The sequence below is a fragment of the Erinaceus europaeus genome, chromosome 6 (assembly GCF_950295315.1).
Source record: "Erinaceus europaeus chromosome 6, mEriEur2.1, whole genome shotgun sequence".
Taxonomy (NCBI): domain Eukaryota; kingdom Metazoa; phylum Chordata; class Mammalia; order Eulipotyphla; family Erinaceidae; genus Erinaceus; species Erinaceus europaeus.
The window spans coordinates 67,892,380-67,912,537 of NC_080167.1; the positions used below are offsets into that span (position 1 = coordinate 67,892,380).

Consider the following 20,158-nt stretch of genomic DNA (forward strand, 5'->3'; position numbering starts at 1 on the left):
AATTGTAATCCTAAATATTTTATTTTTTATTCATTTATTTACAATTTTTTTATATTTATTTTCCCTTTTGTTGCCTTTGTTTTATTATTGTAGTTATTGTTGTTGTTATTGATGTCGTTGTTGTTGGATAGGACAGAGAGAAAATGGAGAGGGGGGGAAGACAAAGAGGGGGAGAGAAAGACACCTGCAGACCTGCTTCACAGCTTGTGAAGGGATCCCCCTTCAGGTGGGGAGCCAGAGGCTCAAACTGGGATCCTTACGCCAGTCCTTGGGCTTTGCACCACGTGCCCTTAACCCGCTGCGCTACTGTCCAACCCCCTGTATTCGTTTTTTTACCAGCATACTTCTCAGCTCTGGTTTATGGTGATGTGGGGGATTGAACTATTTCTTTTCCCTTTTGTTGCCATTTTTTTTTTTATTATTGTTGTTGTAGTTATTCTTGTTGTTATTGATATCGTCATTAGATAGGACAGAGAGAAATGGAGAGAGGAGGGGAAGGCAGAGAGGGGGAGAGAAAGACAGACACCTGCAGACCTGCTTCACCGCCTGTGAAGTGACTCCCCTGCAGGTGGGGAGCCCGGGGGCTCGAACCAGGATCCTTATGCCTGTCCTTGTGCTTTGCACCATGTGCACTTAACCCGCTGCACTACTGCCCGACTCCCAGTCTTAAATATTGTAAGAATCAGTTCTAACCAACTACAAGTATTGTCCAGGCTGCCTATATGTTTATTTTATTTTTCTGTTGTTTATTTGTCACCAGAGTACTGCTCAGCTCTGATTGATTACGGTGCTGGGAATTGAACCTGGGCCCTTTGATGCCTTAGGCATGAAAGTCTCTTTGCAGAACCATTATTCTGTCCCTCCATCCCTCCTTGTATTTGCAGGGGCAGGGGTTGGGGATACGCACTATCCTTGATCCACTTTGTTTTTCGATGTTAAATTCCTGGAGTATTTCTAATGTCTGAGATTATTTCATGAATTTATTAGGTCTAAGGACTTGGCCAGTTTTAATGTAATCCTGCTACTCCAATAAGTTATAGATTATCTCCATTTTATTTTATGAATTATCTTTATTTATTGGATAGAGACAGCCAGAAATTAAGAGGGGAGGAAGTGGTAGGAATAGAGTGGTCCAGGAGATGGCACAGTGGATAAAGCACTGGACTCTCAAGTAGGAAGTCCCAAGTTGGATTCCTGGCAGCAGCACATGTGCCAGAGTGAGGCCGGGTTCTTTCTCTCCTATCTTTCTCATTAATAAAAAAAGAAAAATAGGAAAAGAGAGAGGGAGAGAGACAGCGAGACACCTGCAGCATTGCTTCACCACTTACAAAGCTTATCCCCTACCCGTGGGGAGCAGGGGCCTGAACCTGGGTCCTTGTGCACTGCAACATGTGTGCTCAGGTGTGCAACCGCCCAGCCCTATGAGTTTCAGTTTAATCTTGCTGTACCTGTGAGGTACAGATCATCTCCATTTTATGGAAGGATCCAGTCTTACAGATGTTGCCAGATGCTTTGTCAGTGGTGACTCTACATGCTGACTCAGTGTTCTGATTCCAGAAGCTGCCTAACCACCAGAATACTTTGTCTCCAGTGGTTTTGGGTAGTCATTTTTAGTATGTCGGAGGAAAGTTTTTAAAATGTTTCTTGTTTTCTTTTTTGAGATACACTGAAAGCTATTCTGAGGATGATTCAGATGTGGAAGTTTATCCAGATCAACAGGTAAGCCAGACAGGTACTGGACCCATTTTAATGTTTTTAATCATTGTGAACCTTCCTTAGGAAAAAAAAAAAAAAAAGCATTAATGTGGCAGTCGGGCGGTAGAGCAGCGAGTTAAGCGCAGGTGGCGCAAAGTGCAAAAACCAGCTTAAGGATCCCAGTTCGAGCTCCCAGCTCCCCACCTGCAGGGGTTGTCGCTTCATAGGTGGTGAAGTAGGTCTGCAGGTGTCTTGTCTTTCCCCCTGTCTTCCCCTCCCCTCTCGATTTCTCTCTGTCCTCTCCAACAACAACATCCATAACAACAATAATAATAACCGCAACAATAAAACAACAAGGACAGCAAAAGGGGAAAAAGTTAGCCTCCAGGAGCAGTGCATTCATGGTGCAGGCACCGAGCCCCAGCAATAACTATGGAGGCAAAAATATATCCTCTGTCCTCACCCTTTTTTTTTTTTAATGTTCTCTTTTGTTGCCCTTGTTGTTTATTATTGTTGTTATTGATGTTGTCATTGTTGGATAGGACAGAGAGAAATGGAGAGAGTAGGAGAAGACAGAGAAGAGGAGAGAAAGACACCTGCAGACCTGCTTCACCGCCTGTGAAGCGACTCCCCTGCAGGTGGGGAGCCGGGGGCTCGAACTGGAATCCTTCCGCCAGTCCTTGCACCATGTGTGCTTAACCCTTTGCGCTACCGCCTGACTCCCTCTGCTATGGTTTTTTTAAAGTGGCAATTCTCGTTTTGACTTTATCTGCTACTAACTAGGAACAGCTTAAACTTGAATCTCACTGTGAATTTACACTTTCTCTGATAGTAAATCTCACAAGAGGAGATGGCGAAGGGAAATAGAGAGAATTTGCTAACATAGCCAATAAACACTTCGCATATGTTTCTTCCAGTCAGCCAATCATATGAACAGTTCGCTGCTCTCCTTATATCGGAAAGGAACTTCTGTGTCAAGCACTCCTGGGACGGAGCAAAGAGATAGCGGTGCTTCAACACCACGGACAGCTTCCAGAGCCCCCATTCCTTTGACGACTGCTGCTGATAGTTCTGAAGGAGGCTGGTTTATTGACAAAACTCCAGGTGGAAAGAGAGACAGTTTTTTCTCAGACTTGTCAGTTGAGAGAAGTAATCAGAAGAAGCCTGTATCTGAGATTGAGGTATTTTCTGGCATGAAATCTTAGTCCCACATATTGGAGTACACTATAGCTTTTTTTTTTTTTTTAATATTTTATTTATTCATGAGAAAGATAGGAGGAGAGAGAAAGAACCAGATATCACTCTGGTACATGTGCTGCTGGGGATTGAACTCAGGACCTCATGGTTGAGAGTCCAATGCTTTATCCACTGCGCCACCTCCCGGACCACAACTACAGCTTTTTCATTGACTGAAATAATCAGGCAGATGAGCTTTTGGGGAAAAAAAACACTTGTAGAATTTTTTTTCCCCTTTTTTTGCCATTGTTGTTTTTTATTGTTGTAGTTATTATTGCGGTTATTGTTGATGTTGTTGTTGTTGGATAGGACAGAGAGAAATGGAGAGAGGAGAGGAAGACAGACAGGGGAGAGAAAGACAGACACCTGCAGACCTGCTTCACTGCCTGTGAAGGAACTCTCCTGCAGGTGGGGAGCCGGGGGCTCAAACCGGGATCCTTAAACCAGTTCGTGTGCTTCGTGCCATGTGCACCCAACCCGCTGCGCTACCGCCCAACTCCCAACACTTGTAGAATTTAATCCCTTCCTGCTCCATCCATCACTTCCCGCTGAAGCTCAGCCTCTCCTCCGTCTTGCTTTGTCTCTCAAAATCATCTTCCAGCTAGAATCCACTTCCGTGTTGTAATAGAGACCAGTGTGTTTTCAGTTACGGGTAGTACCTGGAGGGGTCATACATAAATAGATTCGCTGACGATACTTAGAGTAAATAGACAGCCTTTCAAAATAAAAAAATAAGAACTTTTTAAAATTGAAATGGACCATAAATTTTAAAAAAGGTTAAGCTGCATGCATTCCTATGAACTTAATATGTTAGATTCTCTGTATTTTCTTTCTTTCCCAACCTTTGAAGATTGACTTCAGTAATGAGCACAGCAACAAAAAAGACCCATATTCCAGTGGCCCCACACAGTGACGCACCCTGGGCCTCTTGGTCTGCAGAGGAGGAGTGCTTGGCTTCTTAACTGATGTTTAAAATGTTGTTTGTTTATTGTTTACTCATCACTGGGGCTTCACCACTCTGAGATGACTTTTTCAAATAGAAAGAGAGAAAGCACTGAAGAACCCTCCAGTTCTTCATCCACGGTGTGCATGGCTGTGCCTCCCCCTCCCCTTCTCCCCACTTACTTATTGATTGATTTATTGGATAGAAACAGTGTGGAGTTTGATGTCGGAGGCAGTGATGCAACATTTAAGAGAGCCCGTCCGTATTCAGACTGTTGATTTCGAGAGGGAAGTAGAAGATAGAGGGAGAGATTTCTCTGTTGATCCAATATATAAATAAATGTGGGAGTCGGGCGGTAGTGCAGTGGGTTAAGCACAGGTGGCAAAAAGCTCAAGGACTGGCATAAGAATCCTGGTTTGAGCCCCTGACTCCCCTCCTGCAGGGGGGTCAACAATTGGTAAAGCCAGTCTGCAGGTGTCTGTGTTTCTCTCCCCTTCTCTGTCTTCCCCTCCTCTCTGGATTTCTCTGTCCTATCCAACAACAACATCAATAACAACCACAACTACAACAATAAAAAAAAGTCTTTTAAAAAAACGTTTTCTTTTACATTTTTTTTATCTTTATTTATTTGATAGAGATAGCCAGAACTTGAAGGGGGGGGGGGAGATAGAGGAGACAGAGACACCTGCAGCCCTGCTTCACCACTTGTGAAACTTTCCCCTGCAGATGGGGACCAGGGGCTCAAACCTGGGTCCTTGCGCACTATAATGTGTGCTCAACCAGGTGCACCACCACCCGGCCCCCAAAATAAATGTTTTTTAAAATAAATTCTTTTTTCATTTTCTTAATTTTATTTATTTATTATTGGATAGAGATGGAGAGAAATTGAGTGGGGAGGAGGAGATGTAGACAGAGAGACGGACACCTGCAGCCCTGCTTCCCTGTCCATGAACCTCCTGCCCCACAGGTGGGGGCAGGATGCCTGACCCCAGTCCTTGTGCACTCTAGTGTGTGCACTCCACGTGCTGTGTCACCGCCCGGCCCCAAGAGTTCTGTTTTGAGAAAGATGTTGACATTGTAGTTTCAAGCACAGGATTTTTTTTTCCCTTTTCATTTCTTTCCAGGATTCCAAAGATTCATTTCTGGAGAGTGACCAAAAAGGGAAAGTCAGGCAAAAAAAGAAAAGAAACAAAAGGAATATGGAGCTTCAGGAGGTTGATGGAGTGATAGAAACTACCCTGCAAAAGAAAGGTGGTGTGTGTGTGTGTGTATGTTGGGGGGGTTGCTTTGAGAAAGGCAACAAACTATTTGTCAGGGTGGGGAGGGGGAGGGGGGTGAAGTGCTGAGATAGTTACCAAAACAAAATCTCAGTTTGTACCAGAGCTTTCTTTACTGCAGTTTGATTCTGTGTCGCCCTTCCTTACTGTCGAGTCACTCACCTTTGCACTCTGGTCCCTTCCCTTTGCCAGCCAGAGCCCACGGGCCAGATCTGCAGGTATCCAGTGTGAAGTTTGAAGACATCGGCGGCAATGATGCGACTTTGAGAGTCAGTCTAGAATCCGACTGTTGCTTCACAGGGTGTATATTGCTAACCAGCCGCTGAGACAGAGCCTCGTTTCTAAGATTCACTCTCTTTAAAAAATATTTATTTATTGGATAGAGACAAGGAAATCGAGGGGGAAGGGGGAGGTGAGAGACAGAGACACCTGCAGTCCTGCTTCACCACCAGTGAAGCTTCCCCCCTGCAGCTAGGGACCTGAGTCCTTATACTTTATAAAGTGCTGTCAGCAGGGTTCACCCTACCCCCCACCCTCCCACCCTCCTTGTTTCTAATGGAAACCGTCTAGCTCCTATTCTGCTGAGGTAAAAGAGACAGTTAGCCCTGACCCCCACAGCAGGTCCGGCCCTCACACCCGGGAGTCAAAGCCCTGTGTTCCCCGCTAGGAAGTCTGCAAGATGCTGATCCACATGCGGCACCCTGAAGTGTACCAGCGCCTGGGTGTCACCCCCCCCTGCGGAGTCCTCCTGCACGGCCCGCCGGGCTGCGGGAAGACGTTGCTCGCACACGCCATTGCTGGGGTGAGTGAGGTCCGCTCGCTTCTGTTTTCTCCCCCCAGCCCACTCGCGCTAGACTTGGCTGGCGCCCCGTCGGGTGCATTGAGAGCTTTGTCCTTTATCTCTTCTCGGGTCTTGTTTTCAAGATTCGTTCATGGGCGGAAAGAGAGAGAGAGAGCGTGCATATCACTCTGATGTGTGTGGTGCTGGGGCTCAAACTCAGGACCTCACGCCTGCAAGTCCTGTTCTCTGCTGCTGTGCCATCGCCCGGGCTTCAAGATACTATATTTACTACCAGAGCACTGCTCCGCTTGACTTGTGGTGGTGCGGGGCGTTGAACCTGGGGCTTGGGAGCTTCAGGCATGAGAGTCTGTTTACACCATCATTGATTAGACTGTCTCCCCCGTCCATAAGATGCTCTAGAAGAATTAGAGCAAGACTTGGGGCCACAGCAGAAGCGCACAGCTGTAAGCAGCCGGGACCGTGGAGGGGCCTGACCCCACAGAGGAGTTCTGGGCCACACCTGGAGCTCCGTGGGTGCTGGAGTGAGGCAGTGCTGCCTTGTCGCTCTTCTCTCTCAGAAACACTGAAAAGTGGTCTGGGTGGTGGCATCAGATGTGCTGCATTTTTTTCCCCTTTATTGGGGGATTAATGTTTTACATTCGACGGTAAATACTGTAGTTTGTACATGCATAACATTTCTCAGTTTTCCACATAACAATACAACCCCCACTAGGTCCTCTGTCATCCTTCTTGGACCTGTATTCTCCCCTCCACCCACCCTAGAATCTTTTACTCTGGTGCAATACCTGGTGTTGTATTTTTAAAAGTTTTTTTTAATTACTACAGCCAGAAATTGAGAGGAAGGGCGGAGATGGGGAGAGAGAGAGAGAGAGACACTTGCAGCACAGCTTCACTTGCAAAGCTTTCCCCCTGCAGGTGGGGGCTGGGGACTTGAACTTGGGTCCTTGTGCACTGTAACATGTGCTCAACCAGGTGTACCACCACCTGCCCCCCAGAAAAAGTTTTGTTTAAATGTTTATTTATTCCCTTTTGTTGTCCTTTTTTATTGTTGTAGTTATTGATGTCATTATTGTTGGATAGGACAGAGAGAAATGGAGAGAGGAAGGGTAGACATGGAAAGAAAGACAGACACCTGCAGACCCGCTTCACCACCTGTGAAGCGACTCCCATGCAGGTGGGGAGCGGGGGCTCGAACCAGGATCCTTATTCAGATCTTTGTGCTTTGTGCCACCTGTGCTTAACCCACTGTGCTACCACCTGGCTCCTTTTTTTTTTTTTTGGATCAATTTATTTATTCCCTTTTATTGCCCTTGTTGTTTTATTGTTGTAGTTATTGTTGTTATTGATGTCGTCATTGTTGGCTAGGACAGAGAGAAATGGAGAGAGGAGGGGGAGAGAAAGACAGACACCTGCAGACCTGCTTCATCACCTGTGAAGCGACTCCCCTGCAGGTGGGGAGCCAGGGGCTCGAACCGGGATCCTTACACCGATCCTTGTGGTCCTTGTGCTTTGCACCACCTGTGCTTAACCTCTACGCTCCTGCCCGACTCCCCCCTCCCTTTTTTTTTTTTTAAACCCAGCTTGTGTTTTAGTGACATTTATTTTGTGATTTCTAGTTGGCGGTTGTCAAGAGCAGTAAAATCAAACGAAAGGTTATTGTATAGTTGTTTTTTTTTCCATGCGGTACAGAAGAGGAAACTTAAGAGTCGCACACATGTGCCTCATTGCTGAACCACTTGCAGCCCCACTTTCTTTTTTTTTTCCTTTAAGAATTACTTGACATGAGCTAGAGTTTCACCTGAGAGTCAGAAGCCAGAGCCCAGCTGTGGCACTTGCGGTGCGGTGACGGAGCCGGGAGCTTCCTGCCTGCCAGTCCTGTGCTCTGCTAGGGGAGCCACCTCCCTGCTGCCCATCTCATCTGGTGTTGGGGCATGAGCTCTGGACCTGTGCTAAGTGCCTGCCACAACCCGATGGTCCATTCCTGTCTCCTCTTCCCTTGAGGGAGTTCACATGTCAAACCTCATCACCCAGGGCATTCTGCAGGCTGGCTAGAGTGTCGTGAGGGCGAGCCCAGAGCCTCGGCTGTGTCCGTCAGCTTCTCTGCCGCTGCGTCATCTCCACACACCTCTGTATTCAGTCTTCATTCAGAGCCTTCCAGTATTTTTTTTAAATTTTTATTTATTTATTCCCTTTTGTTGCCCTTGTTGTTTTATTGTAGCTATTATTGATGTCGTTGTGTTGGATAGAACAGAGAGAAATGGAGAGAGGAGGGGAAGACAAAGAGGGGGAGAGAAAGAGAGACACCTGCAGACCTGCTTCACCGCCTGTGAAGTGACTCCCCTGCAGGTGAGCTGAGGCTCGAACCAGGATCTTTATGCCTGTCCTTGTTCTTTGTGCCACGTGCGCTTAACCCGCTGCGCTACTGCCCGACTCCCTTCTGATACTTTTTTTTTTTTAAATATCCATGTGCAGCCAGGGATTGAACAGGACCTCTTTTTATTTTATTATTTTTAAGATTTTTATTAATGAGGAAGATAGGAGGAGAGAGAGAAACAATGAGACATCACTTTGGTACACGTGCTGCCGGGGATTGAACTCGGGACCTCATGCTTGAAAGTCCAGTGCTTTAACCACTGTGCCACCTCCCAGACCCCCTCATCTTTCCAGTGTTAAACATCCGTTCTAAAATAGTGATTGTAGGACTGGGGATGTTCCTCACCTCTTAGAACCTAGTGTACCTGCGTCCCCAAAGGCTGCAGGTTCAACCCCCAGCTCCTCCGCAGGCCAGGTGTGAGCAGTGCTGCGGTGGTTCTCTGTCTCCCTCTGTCTCTGTTATGAACTGTAAAGCCAGACACATGAGGAGCTTCAGTTTGAAGAGTGGCATACTGTACCAGTCGCTCTGGATAGAAAAGTCGTTTTTGTTAGAGAGCGTGATTGACTTGCCACAATTATTAGCTGACTGTTAGGTTACCGCTGCCTGTCAGACACTGATAGATAGTGGTCAGCACAGAAAAACTTTAAGGACTTCTCCAATATAAGTGAGATGTACTGGATACTTACTCACATAAATAGACGCTGTCCACAGTTGTGGTGTGAAAAGTGGACAGCGGGGCAGTGCAGAGAACCCTGGGCCAGCCTGGGTTGCTCCCCAGGGCACGTCGGGCCAATGCCCAGCAGGTGGCGCCGTGGATGGAGCTGTGATCTCAGACAGGAGGTCCCACTGGGCATGGCGTTTGCCGGGGCTGACGGAGCCTTCCTGTGTCTGTCTGTCTGTCTCTCCCCTTGCTCCAAGAAATAAGGAAAAGTGAGCCCGGAAAGCTGCTCAGTGGTGATCTCTACACACTGTGGACAATCCTGGGCTCACTTCACAGGGCCACCTAAAAAAAAACGGCTCCATACCTGGTACCTCCGGGTACTAGAACTGGGTTGTGTCTGCACACACACACACACACACACACACACACACACACAACCACTCCCAATACCCTCCCTTCTCTTTTTGTTTCTTTTTTCTCAAAAAAAAAAAAAAAAAAAGATCTTAGAAAAATAAATAGTATCTTTGGAGTGAAAGCAGATTGGATATATTCAGTCCTTGTTGGGTAAAGCATCAGTTCTTTGTTCCTGTGACAAGGAATGCACTCCCACATGTACGGTTCTGTGGGGCAGCCTCACAGGCTGACTTTTTCATTGTTGTGTGGAGAGAGAGAGACAGAGGGACTTCTCAGTCCTCCTCCACCACTCACAGCTCTCCTGGCGCTGAACATGGCACCATGTACTATGGGACTTGAGCCTAGAGCAAGTCAGGTTCTTTGTCTCTCTCTCTCTCTGTCTCTCTCGCTCAACAAAGTGCATCATTAAAAGGTGATGTTTTTTGAGTCAGGCAGTGGCACACTCTAGAGCATACATGCTACTATCTATGCACAAGGACCCAGGTTCAATCCCCTACTCCCCACTTGTGGGGTGAAGCTTCACGAGCAGTGAAGCAGGGCTGCACGTGTCTCTTTATCTTCCTCTGTATTCCCATTTCCCTCTTAGCTTCTCTATGCATCTATCCAAAAAATAAATAAAAATCCTTTTTTTAAATTTTCTATTTTACTTTATTTTTTACCAGAGTACTTACTCAGCTCTGGCTGATAGTGGTGCAGGGAGATTGAGCCTGGGGCTTTGGAGCCTCAGGCATGAGAGTCTCTTTGCATAACCATTATGCTATCTACCCTCCGCCCTAAGCTATTTTTTATTAGAGACTGTCAGAAATTGAAAGGAAGGAGGAGGTAGAGAGAGAGAGAGACACCTACCTGCAGGTGGGGACCGGGGGCTTGATCCCAGGTCCTCACACGTTGTAACATGCGCTCAGCCAGGTGCGCCACCACCCGGCCCCTCAGAAGCGATGTTTCTAACTGTAACTGAGAGAGAGGAACTGAAAAGAAAGTGTAGAACACTCGAAAGAGGAAAACTCGACTATTCATCTATTTGTTCACAGGAACTTGATCTTCCGATCCTGAAAATTGCTGCCACAGAGATTGTTTCTGGAGTCTCCGGGGAATCTGAACAGAAGCTGAGAGAACTGTTTGAACAAGCCGTGGTGAGTCAACTCGTGCGAGCGAGCGTCCAACCTTCAAGCTCGTACTGAAGACCTTGCTTCCTCAAATGCTCTCGTTCACCCACTCACCGGCCAGTCTTTCGTAAACATGACAGTTAGTCACCTGTGATGGGTAAACAAAAAGTAGATTTGCTGGCAGGATTTGTTGTTTGATCTGTTTAGGCCGGAGGAGATGGTGTTCACAGTAGCACAGCAAACTTTCTGGCCTCAGGCCTCAGGTCCCAGGTTTAACCCCTGACACCACCATGTGCCAGAGCTGAGCAGTGCTCTGGACCCTGGCTCGTGAAAAGAAATTTGTTGGGTCCAGGCAGTGGGTGGTGCACCTGGTTAAGCGCACACACTACAGTGCATAAGGACCCAGGTTCAAACCCCTTTTCTCCACCTGCATAGGGAAAGCTTCACAAGTGGTGAAACAGGGTTGCAGGTATCTCTCTTTTCCTCTCCCCACCTCCTCCCCTCTTCATTTCTCTCTGTCTCTATAAAATATTTTTTTTTTACCAAGATTACCATTAATATCTAGTAAATAGTAGAATGCTTATAACACAGCCTAAAAAAAAAACAGGTGAGCGCAGTAGCGATAGCGCAGTGGGTTAAGCACACATGGTGCAAAGTACAAGGACCGGCATAAGGATCCCGCTTCGAGGCCCCGGCTCCACACCTTGAGGAGGATTGCTTCACAGGCGGTGAAGCAGGTCTGCAGGTGTCTATCTTTCTCTCCCCCTCTCTGTCTTCCCCTCTTCTCTCCATTTCTCTCTGTCCTATCCAACAACGACGACATCAGTAACAACAACGATAATAACTACAATAACAGTAAAGATACAAAAGCAACAAAAGAGAAAATAAATGTGAAAAAAAATTTTTTTTAAAAAGTCAAGTGAATGTGGCATCTGTAAATATCTTCGTGCATGTCGTATTTTTCAGACCACAGTTGCCTTGGGGTAATCAAAACCAAGGAAAGCAAAAAGTAATGGGGAACCGTGCGTGTGTCCCGGCGGGGGAGGGGGGAGTTACTGTACAGTTAATATCCTGGGTTACACAGAACATAATTGTCACGGTCTTTGTCTTTTCCAGTCAAATGCACCCTGTGTCCTTTTTATTGACGAGATTGATGCTATAACTCCCAAAAGAGAAGTCGCTTCAAAAGATATGGAACGAAGAATCGTAGCCCAGCTGCTAACCTGCATGGATGGTTGGTTTCCAAGACTCAGCTCAGGGCTGAGCGCTGGCTCTCTGCACAGGTGCACACAGCCCTGAGTTCGAGCCACAGGGTCTGTGAAGAACCAATCCGGACTGTTAGCTAATTTTCTGTCTTTCTTTTGCTTGTTGCTATTTTTGGATAGAGACAGAGAAATTAAGAAGGAAGGGGACACACACACACACCTCCCTACCTGCTACAGTTCTTTGCCACTTGTGTCTCTTTCCATCCTGCAGTTGGGATCCGGGGCCTTGCACACACTGTAGCAGGCATACCGATGCCCGTGTCCTGGTTTTTATCTTTCACCTGGCTTTAATTAGAGCAAAGAGGAAAAAGATAACGCGTTGGTTTTTTTGTTTGTTTGTTTGTTTTTTGCCTCCAGGCTTATAACGGGCTCAGTGCCTGCACTACGAATCCACTGCTCTGGTGGCCAGTTTTTCCATTTTGTTATCCTTGTTGTTGTTATTGCTGTTGCTCTTGGATAGGACAGAGAGAAATGGAGCGAGGAGGGGAAGACAGAGAGGGGAGAAAAAGATAGACACCTGCAGACCTGCTTCACTGCTTGTGAAGCGACCCCCCCCCCCCCCCCCGCAGGTGGGGCTCTGGGGGCTTGAACTGGGATCCTTGTGCTTCGTGCCATGTGCACTTAACTACTGCCCTACTGCCTGGCCCCCAAGAAAGATAATATTTGTAATGACAGGTGTGTTGCTGAGTTTCCGTTTCCTGTGCGAGGGGTTTTTCATCACTGAATCTAGTACTGTTGGTATTTTTAAAGTGAGCCCCTCAAATGGCGCTTTTCCTTTCTGTTTGCTGTTTCTGCTTTCATTCAACTCTTGCATAATTGTGGTAATCAGACCACAGTACACTCTTTCCCTTTTATTCCTGTTTACTCTGTTCAAAATAACAGCATAGAATCGTTGTTCTGAAGCATAAATCGTAGCACAAAAGCCTTTCAGATTTTTCTGCTGGCAAAAAAGCATACAGCAGAGTTCTCAGGATTTGTCTGCTGGAGAACATGATTAAGCTCTTCTTATCGGGCGGGGGGGGGGGGGTGTGTGCGTGAGCTTAGATTCCTTGACATTTAACCTGGGTTCAGATGGGAAAAAAATAGTCATGAGAGAGACACACTGGTGGCCTGGCAAGTGGGTGGAGCCTTGGATTCTCAGACATGAGGCCCTGAGTCCATTCTCCAGGGACACATGGGTCAGTGATGCTCCGGTTCTCTCCTTTCTCTCATAAATATATCAGTATTAAAAAAAATTTTTTTTTTGAGGGGCCGGGTGGTGGTGCAGCTGGTTGAGGGCACATGTTATAGTGCACAAGGACCTGGGTTCGAGCTCCTGGGTCCCACCTGCAAGGACAAAGCTTTGCAAGTGGTGAAGCAGGGCTGCAGGTGTATCTGTGCCTCTGTTGCTCCCTTCCCTTTTTATTTCTGACGGTCTCTAGCCAATAAATAAATAAATAAAAATTTAAAAAATTATGGTCCGGTGGGTGGTGCAGTGGATAAAGCATTGGATTCTCGACCATGGGGCCCTGAGTTCAATCCCTGGCAGCACATGTGCCAGAGTGGTGTCTGGTTCGTTCTCTCTCTCTGCCTGTCTTTCTCATGAATAAGTATATTAATTAAAAAAAAAAAACTTAAAAAAAATTGAGTAGACCTCACATTCTCTTTCTAAAATAATCTGCTTTTAGCTTAAGCCAGAGCAACTTAAAGCCTGTGTGCCAGTGTGGCCGCATGCCCCCATCAGTGATGGTCTGTCTTGGAGGCCTAGGTGGCTGCTGGAGTCCCCTGTAGCTGTGCTGCTCACCGGCGTAGACACTGCTTTATGTGCCTCCATGCCTCACGCCCGCCATTCCCCCATGGAGAGTCTCGCTGAGCCTGTGTCTGCTAACTAGCGTCCTCTTCACCCTGTAGGAATTTCTCAGTGCAGCTCCGTCCAGGAGCTTCTCCTGGCTCAGCCAGAAGACATTTATAGTGTCTCTCACTGTGGTACCTACTGCGTGCTTTGTTCCGACCTGTCATTCTTATTCCTTAACTTGTGGGCTGCTTGAGACCATGCAGTGGTGCACCTGGTTGAACGTGTTCCTGTGTGCAAGAAACCAGCTTTAAGCCCCCAGTCCCTTCCTGCGGGGAAGGCCTGTGCAGAGATAAATTTAAGAATTTATTCATGAGAAAGATAAAGAACCAGACGTCACTCTGGCACATATGCTGTCGGGTATTGAACTCAGAGCCTCATGCTGAGAGTCCAGTGCTTGATCCACTGCGCCACCTCCCGGACCACTCTCAATGTTTTTTTGTTGTTTGTTTGCTTGTTTTAATTATCTTTATTGATTGGATAGAGACACAGAAATTAAGAGGGAAGGAGAGACAGAGAAAGAGAGACCCCCTGCAACCCTCCTTCACCACTCGCAGAGCTTTCTCCCTGTAGGTGGGCACCAGGGGCTTGAACCCGGGTCCTTCACTAATGTGTGCACTTAACCAGGTGCCCACTCCCACTGTGTGGCCCCCATATGTGACTGTTTCATTGCCACCAAACCGTGTTCCTTTCTCCGGGCTGCAATGACTGTGAGCATTACTGCTTTTTTTAAAAAAAGATTTTATTTATTTATCAATGAGGAGAAAGAACCAGACATCACTCTGGCACATATGCTGCCGGGGATCGAACTCAGGACCTCATGCTTCAGAGTCCAAAGCTTTCTCGCTGCGCCACCTCCCGGACCACGAGCATTACTGTCTTCTATGCCGGGTGTCTTGTTCAGCACTCACGCCCTGTCTGGATCTTCATAGATCTGAACAACGTGGCCACGACAGCCCAGGTCCTCGTCATCGGAGCCACTAACAGGCCAGACTCCTTAGACCCTGCGCTGAGGCGGGCGGGAAGATTCGATCGAGAGATATGTCTAGGCATCCCGGACGAGGCGTCGAGAGAGAGGTTGGTTCTCCTGAGGAAGTTTGTTAGCTGCTTGTGCCATCTGTACCCAGTGCTTTGAAAATGAGGGCTGAGAGATACACAGTGTCTCACTCGGTGAGGACATGTTTATTTTCACGAGAGACGAGCACACTTTTCAGTCCTAATTTGTGGTGGAATAGAAAATAGCATTGACAGAATACTTCAAGTCAGTGCCCCATCTAACATCTGTTTATTGAGGGGGAGGCCTGTGTAACGCCGGGAACTGAACCCATGTTGGAGAGCCCAGTGCCTAGTCCTCTATACCACCACCCAGGTTGCTCTCAACTCTTTGTCTGTTAGGATTCTGATTTTTTTTTTTTCTCTCCCTGTGTTTTCAACAGGATCCTTCAGACTTTGTGTAGAAAACTGAGACTTCCTGAAGCTTTCCAGTTCCGTCACTTGGCCCACCTCACCCCGGGCTTCGTGGGCGCAGACCTGATGGCGCTGTGTCGCGAGGCTGCTGTGTGTGCCGTCAGCCGGGTGTTGGCACAGCTGCAGGAGCAGCGGAGACAAGGCCCCGAGAGTGAAGGGCTGCCCGCTGAGGGAGGCCAGCAGGAGGGCACTGGAATGGAGCCCATCGCAGAGGCTCAGGTGGGTGCTTTCTTCCCACATCACTTTGGGGTGGGCTGATCGATGACTGGGAGAGAGAATGAGAACCAGGAAGTCTCTCTGGGGTGTTAGATTCCAGGCCCGCACTGGGCCTCACGTATATGAGCGGGTCTCATGCTCTCTCTGCCTGTCACAAGCCTCCCAGCCCCTGGCGCGGGAGCTTCCCCTGCAGAGACCTTAAACTAGGCTTCATTTCTGTTGTCTCGCATGTAAGTGTGGATGGAGTTGATACTCTATTTTGTGAACATTTCATTTTTAGAAGAGGTATCAGTCCACCCAGAGTGTGAATGGTTTTGAGAGTATAAGTTGATTGGTGGGAGGAAATAGCTCACTGGCCTTGCTGTGTTCCCCGTCCATGTCTGAGCCCCAGTTTCACACGGGAGGTGTCTTAGTCTCTCCTCTACTTCTCTCTCTCTTGACGCTTTATCTGAATAAGTGGCCTTGGGGCAGCGAAGTCACATGTGCACAAGGCGTAGGCGACACACACAGACACTCTCACATGTACCCACGTGCAATCTCGGGTCTTTTGAGCCCTGAAAATACACAGTAACACTTAGACAGCACTTTTTCTTAAAATATTTATTTATTCCCTTTTGGTGCCCTTGTTGTAGTTATTGTTGTTGTTATTGATGTTGTCGTTTCTGGATAGGACAGAGAGAAATGAAGAGAGATGGGGAAGACAGGGGGAGAGAAAGACAGACACCTGCAGACCTGCTTCACCGCCTGTGAAGCGACTCCCCTGCAGGTGGGGAGCCTGGGGTGCAAACTGGGATCCTTCCACCGGTCCTTGGGCTTTGCGCCATGTGTGCTTAACCCGCTGCGCTACCGCCCGACTCCCAAAAGCAATTTCTTTTATAACAGTGCACATAAATTAGGATCTGATAAATCTGGCTACTCATTTTACTTGCTTTTTCATACTCCTCATGAAGCAAGAAATCTGCTTTTGAAGTTCAAGATTCAATACTAGAAAAATTCTTTGTGCTTTTTTTTTTTTTTTAACCTCCAGGGTTATTGCTGGGCTCGGTGCCTGCACTACGAATCACTGCTCCTGGAGGCCATTTTTTCCCACTTTGTTGCCCTTGTTGTCATCATTATTGTTGTTATCATTGCTGTTGTTGTTGTTGGATAGGACAGAGAGAAATTGAGAGAGGAGGGGAGACCGAGAGGGGGGAGAGAAAGATAGACACCTGCAGACCTGCTTCACCGCCAGTGAAGCGACCCTCCTGTAGGGGGGGAGCCGGGGGCTTGAACCTGGATCCTCCTGCCAGTCCTTGCACTTTGCGCCATGTGTGCTTAACCTGCTGCGCTACCACCCGACCCCCTTCTTTGTGCTTCTTATTTATCTCCCCTCCCCTCCCGATATCTCGCTGTTTCTATCCAATAAATATAATGAGAAGTTTAGAAAAATTCCCCACCTTCTAGTTAGTTGATAAGCCCGATTCTGAAACCACACAGCCCACCAGAGTAACTTGGGTACCATCAAAATCCACCTGCTTGGGAGTCGGACGGTAGCGCAGCAGGTTAAGCGCAGGTGGCGCAAAGCACAAGGACCTGTGTAAGGATCCCGGTTCGAGCCCCAGCTCCCCACCTGCAGGGGTGTTGCTTCACAGGCAGTGAAGCAGGTCTACAGGTGTCTGTCTTTCTCTCCCCCTCTCTGTCTTCCCCTCCTCTCTCAATATAACTGTCCTATCCAACAACAGCAATAACAAGGACAACAAAATGGGGGGGGGTGGCCTCCAGGAGCAGTGGATTCATAGTATAGGCACTGAGCCCCAGCAATAACCCTGGAGGCAAAAAAAAAAAAAAAGTCAGCTCAGGGTAGTCAAGCCCTGGAGATGACAGAGAAGAAGAAGTGTTTAAAAATTATGTAAATAAAAAAGTAAAATGGGGAGTCAGATTGTAGTGCAGTGGATTAAGCACATGTGGCACAAAGTTCAAGGAGCGGCGTAAGGATCCTGGTTCGAGCCCCCATCTCCCCACCTGCAGGGGTGTTGCTTCACAGGCAGTGAAGCAGGTCTGCAGGTGTCTGTCTTTCTCTCCCCCTCTCTGTCTTCCCCTCCTCTCTCCATTTCTCTCTGTCCTATCCAACAACAATGACATCAATAACAACAGTAATAATAACTACAGCAATAAAACAGCAAGGGCAACAAAAGGGAGTAAATAAATAAATAAATAAATAACAGGGCCTATATGGTTATTGACTATCCACTGCATATATCTGCCCCACCTGACCCTGTGTGGTGTCCAAAGCCGTTCTTCCATATTTGACTGTTGTTGGCGTTCTATTCCTTGGCCAAAGCAGATGCCCCATGTATAATGAACATGTCAGAAAATTACTGGAATACAACACAGTCACAGTTTTTACAAGCACAGAAAAGCAGTTCTTTCAACACATTCTGTGTTTTCCTTTTCATATTTCCCTTCCAGAATGAGCTGCAGAGGATGTTGGGGTTGCTGAGAGACCAAGACCCCCTCTCTGACGAGCAGCTGCAGGGGCTGTGCATCGAGCTGAACGATTTCACAGCTGCCCTATCCTCAGTCCAGCCCTCTGCCAAGAGGGAGGGCTTTGCCACTGTCCCCAATGTCACCTGGGCAGATATTGGTGCCCTGGAAGATATTCGGGAGGAGCTCACCATGGCCATATTGGTAGGTGTCTGGGCTGCGGGCACCTGTGCGTCCTTATTCACGCCTCCTTTCATATGTTCCGGTGGTTTCCGGCCAGTACTCCCAAAATGTTCTCTTCATTTTTCTCAGCTATGTTTCTGACTGCTGCTTTTGGCTGTGCTCGATTTCTGTTGCATTGAGGTTTCCCTTTTTTCTTCTCATTGTCCTTACTGTTGTTGCCAGGGCCTTTCCACTCTGAGCTGACCTGTATGTATGAATGTATTTGTTGGCCCAAGAGGGGACGTAGTGGCTAGAATCTTTGGACTTAAAAGCATGAGATACCAAGTTTGTTTGTTTTTAAAGGTGCAATCACCATTTTTAAAATTTATTTATTTAATCCCTTTTGTTGCCCTTGTTTTATTGTTGTAGTTGTTGTTGTTGATTGATGTCATCATTGTCGGATAGGACAGGGAGAAATGGAGAGAGGAGGACAAGACGGGGAGAGAAAGATAGACACCTGCAGACCTGCTTCACCGCTTGTAAAGTGACTCCCCTGCAGGTGGGGAGCCGGGGGCTCAAACCGGGATCTTTATGCCTGTCCTTGCACTTTGCGCCACGTGCGGTTAACCCGCTGCATTACTGCCTGACTCTCCCTTTTTTTTATATGCAAGCGTTTCTTTTTTAAAAAGATTTTATTTATTTATTTATTAGTGAGAAAGATAGGAGGAGAGAGGGAAGGAACCAGACATAGCTCTGGTACATGTGCTGCCGGGGATCGAACTCAGGACCTGATGCTTGAGAGTCCAGTGCTTTACCCTCTGCACTACCGCCCGACTCCCTGATGTCTCTCTTTCTCTCCCCCTCTCTGTCTTCCCCTCCTCCATTTATCTCCGTCCTATCCAACAACAACCACATCAATAACAACAACAATAAAACAAGGGCAACAAAAGGGAATAAATAAATAAATAAATAAATAAATAAATAAATATTTAAAAAAATATATGTATATGTTTTTTTGAGATTATTGTTGTTAAAATTCAGAGGCTCTGGCCGGACTGGCTTGCTTCACGGCGGGTAACAGAGACGCGGAGACAACGGCTGGGCAGGGAAGCTATATTTCTTTATTCAGGAACAACGATTCATAAACTAAGACAAACTAATCACCAAACAGAACTCTGCTGTCTCTTTGCGGCGGCGCAAGCACTCTCTCTCTTACTCTGGAACTCAGGAACTCTCCAACTCTGGCACTCTGGAACTCTCGTACTTGAGAGCCCTCTGAAACTCTGGCACACTGGAACTCTCTCTTACTCTGTAACCCTGAAACTCTCGAACTCAGGAACTCAGGAACTCTCGGACTCAGGAACCCTCTCTCGGGGTTCCTTGGGGCGGGGCCAAGCAGGCCCGCGAAATTAACAGGACTCATCCAATTCTCTTGGCAGGGGAGGGCTAGAACAAACCAATGTAAAGCATACAACAGATTATTATTTTTTAAATTTTTTTAAAATTTATTTCTTTATTGGGGAATTAATGTTTTACATTCAACAGTAAATACAATAATTTGTGCATGCATAACATTCCCCAGTTTCCCATTTAACAATACAACCCCCACTATGTCATTTATCATCCTTCATGGACCTGTAGTCTCCCCACCCACCCACCCCAGAGTCTTTTACTTTGGTGCGATATGCCAATTCCATTTCAGGTTCTACTTGTGTTTTCGTTTCTGATCTTGTTTTTCAATTTCTGCCTGAGAGTGAGATCATCCCATATTCATCCCTCTGTTTCTGACTTATTTCACTCAACATGAATTTTTCAAGGTCTATCCAAGATCGGCTGAAAACGGTGAAGTCACCATTTTTTACAGCTGAGTAGTATTCCATTGTGTATATATACACCACAACTTGCTCAGCCACTCATCTGTTGTTGGACACCTGGGTTGCTTCCAGGTTTTGGCTATTACAAATTGTGCTGCCAAGAACATATGTGTACACAGGTCTTTTTGGATGGATGTGTTGGGGTCCTTAGTTTCTAAAATATTTTTTTTTTAAGTTTGTTTCAGGGAGTTGCGCGGTAGCACAGCAGGTTAAGCACAGGTGACGCAGAGTGCAAGAACTGGTGTAAGGATCCTGGTTTGAGCCCCCTGGTTCCCCACCTGCAGGGGAGTCGCTTCACAGGTGGTGAAGCAGGTCTGCAGATGTCTGTCTTTCTCTCCCCCTCTCTGTCTTCCCCTCCTCTCTCCATGTCTC

General features: G+C 47.1%; 1 protein-coding gene across 2 annotated transcripts in view; it reads left to right on the top strand.

Moving 5' to 3' along the window:
* NVL (nuclear VCP like) overlaps positions 1 to 20,158 on the top strand; it is a 62,313-nt gene that overhangs the window by 7,760 nt on the left and 34,395 nt on the right. The window contains exons 5-14 of one of the 2 annotated variants that reach the window (XM_007530167.3): positions 1,662 to 1,719; positions 2,613 to 2,876; positions 4,999 to 5,125; positions 5,344 to 5,420; positions 5,819 to 5,953; positions 10,434 to 10,535; positions 11,625 to 11,742; positions 14,537 to 14,681; positions 15,041 to 15,290; positions 17,736 to 17,954. In XM_007530167.3, coding sequence (XP_007530229.1) covers positions 1,662 to 1,719; positions 2,613 to 2,876; positions 4,999 to 5,125; positions 5,344 to 5,420; positions 5,819 to 5,953; positions 10,434 to 10,535; positions 11,625 to 11,742; positions 14,537 to 14,681; positions 15,041 to 15,290; positions 17,736 to 17,954 — 1,495 coding nt within the window. The remainder of the gene's footprint in view (positions 1 to 1,661; positions 1,720 to 2,612; positions 2,877 to 4,998; positions 5,126 to 5,343; positions 5,421 to 5,818; positions 5,954 to 10,433; positions 10,536 to 11,624; positions 11,743 to 14,536; positions 14,682 to 15,040; positions 15,291 to 17,735; positions 17,955 to 20,158) is intronic. The other variant, XM_007530168.3, reaches the window with a different exon arrangement.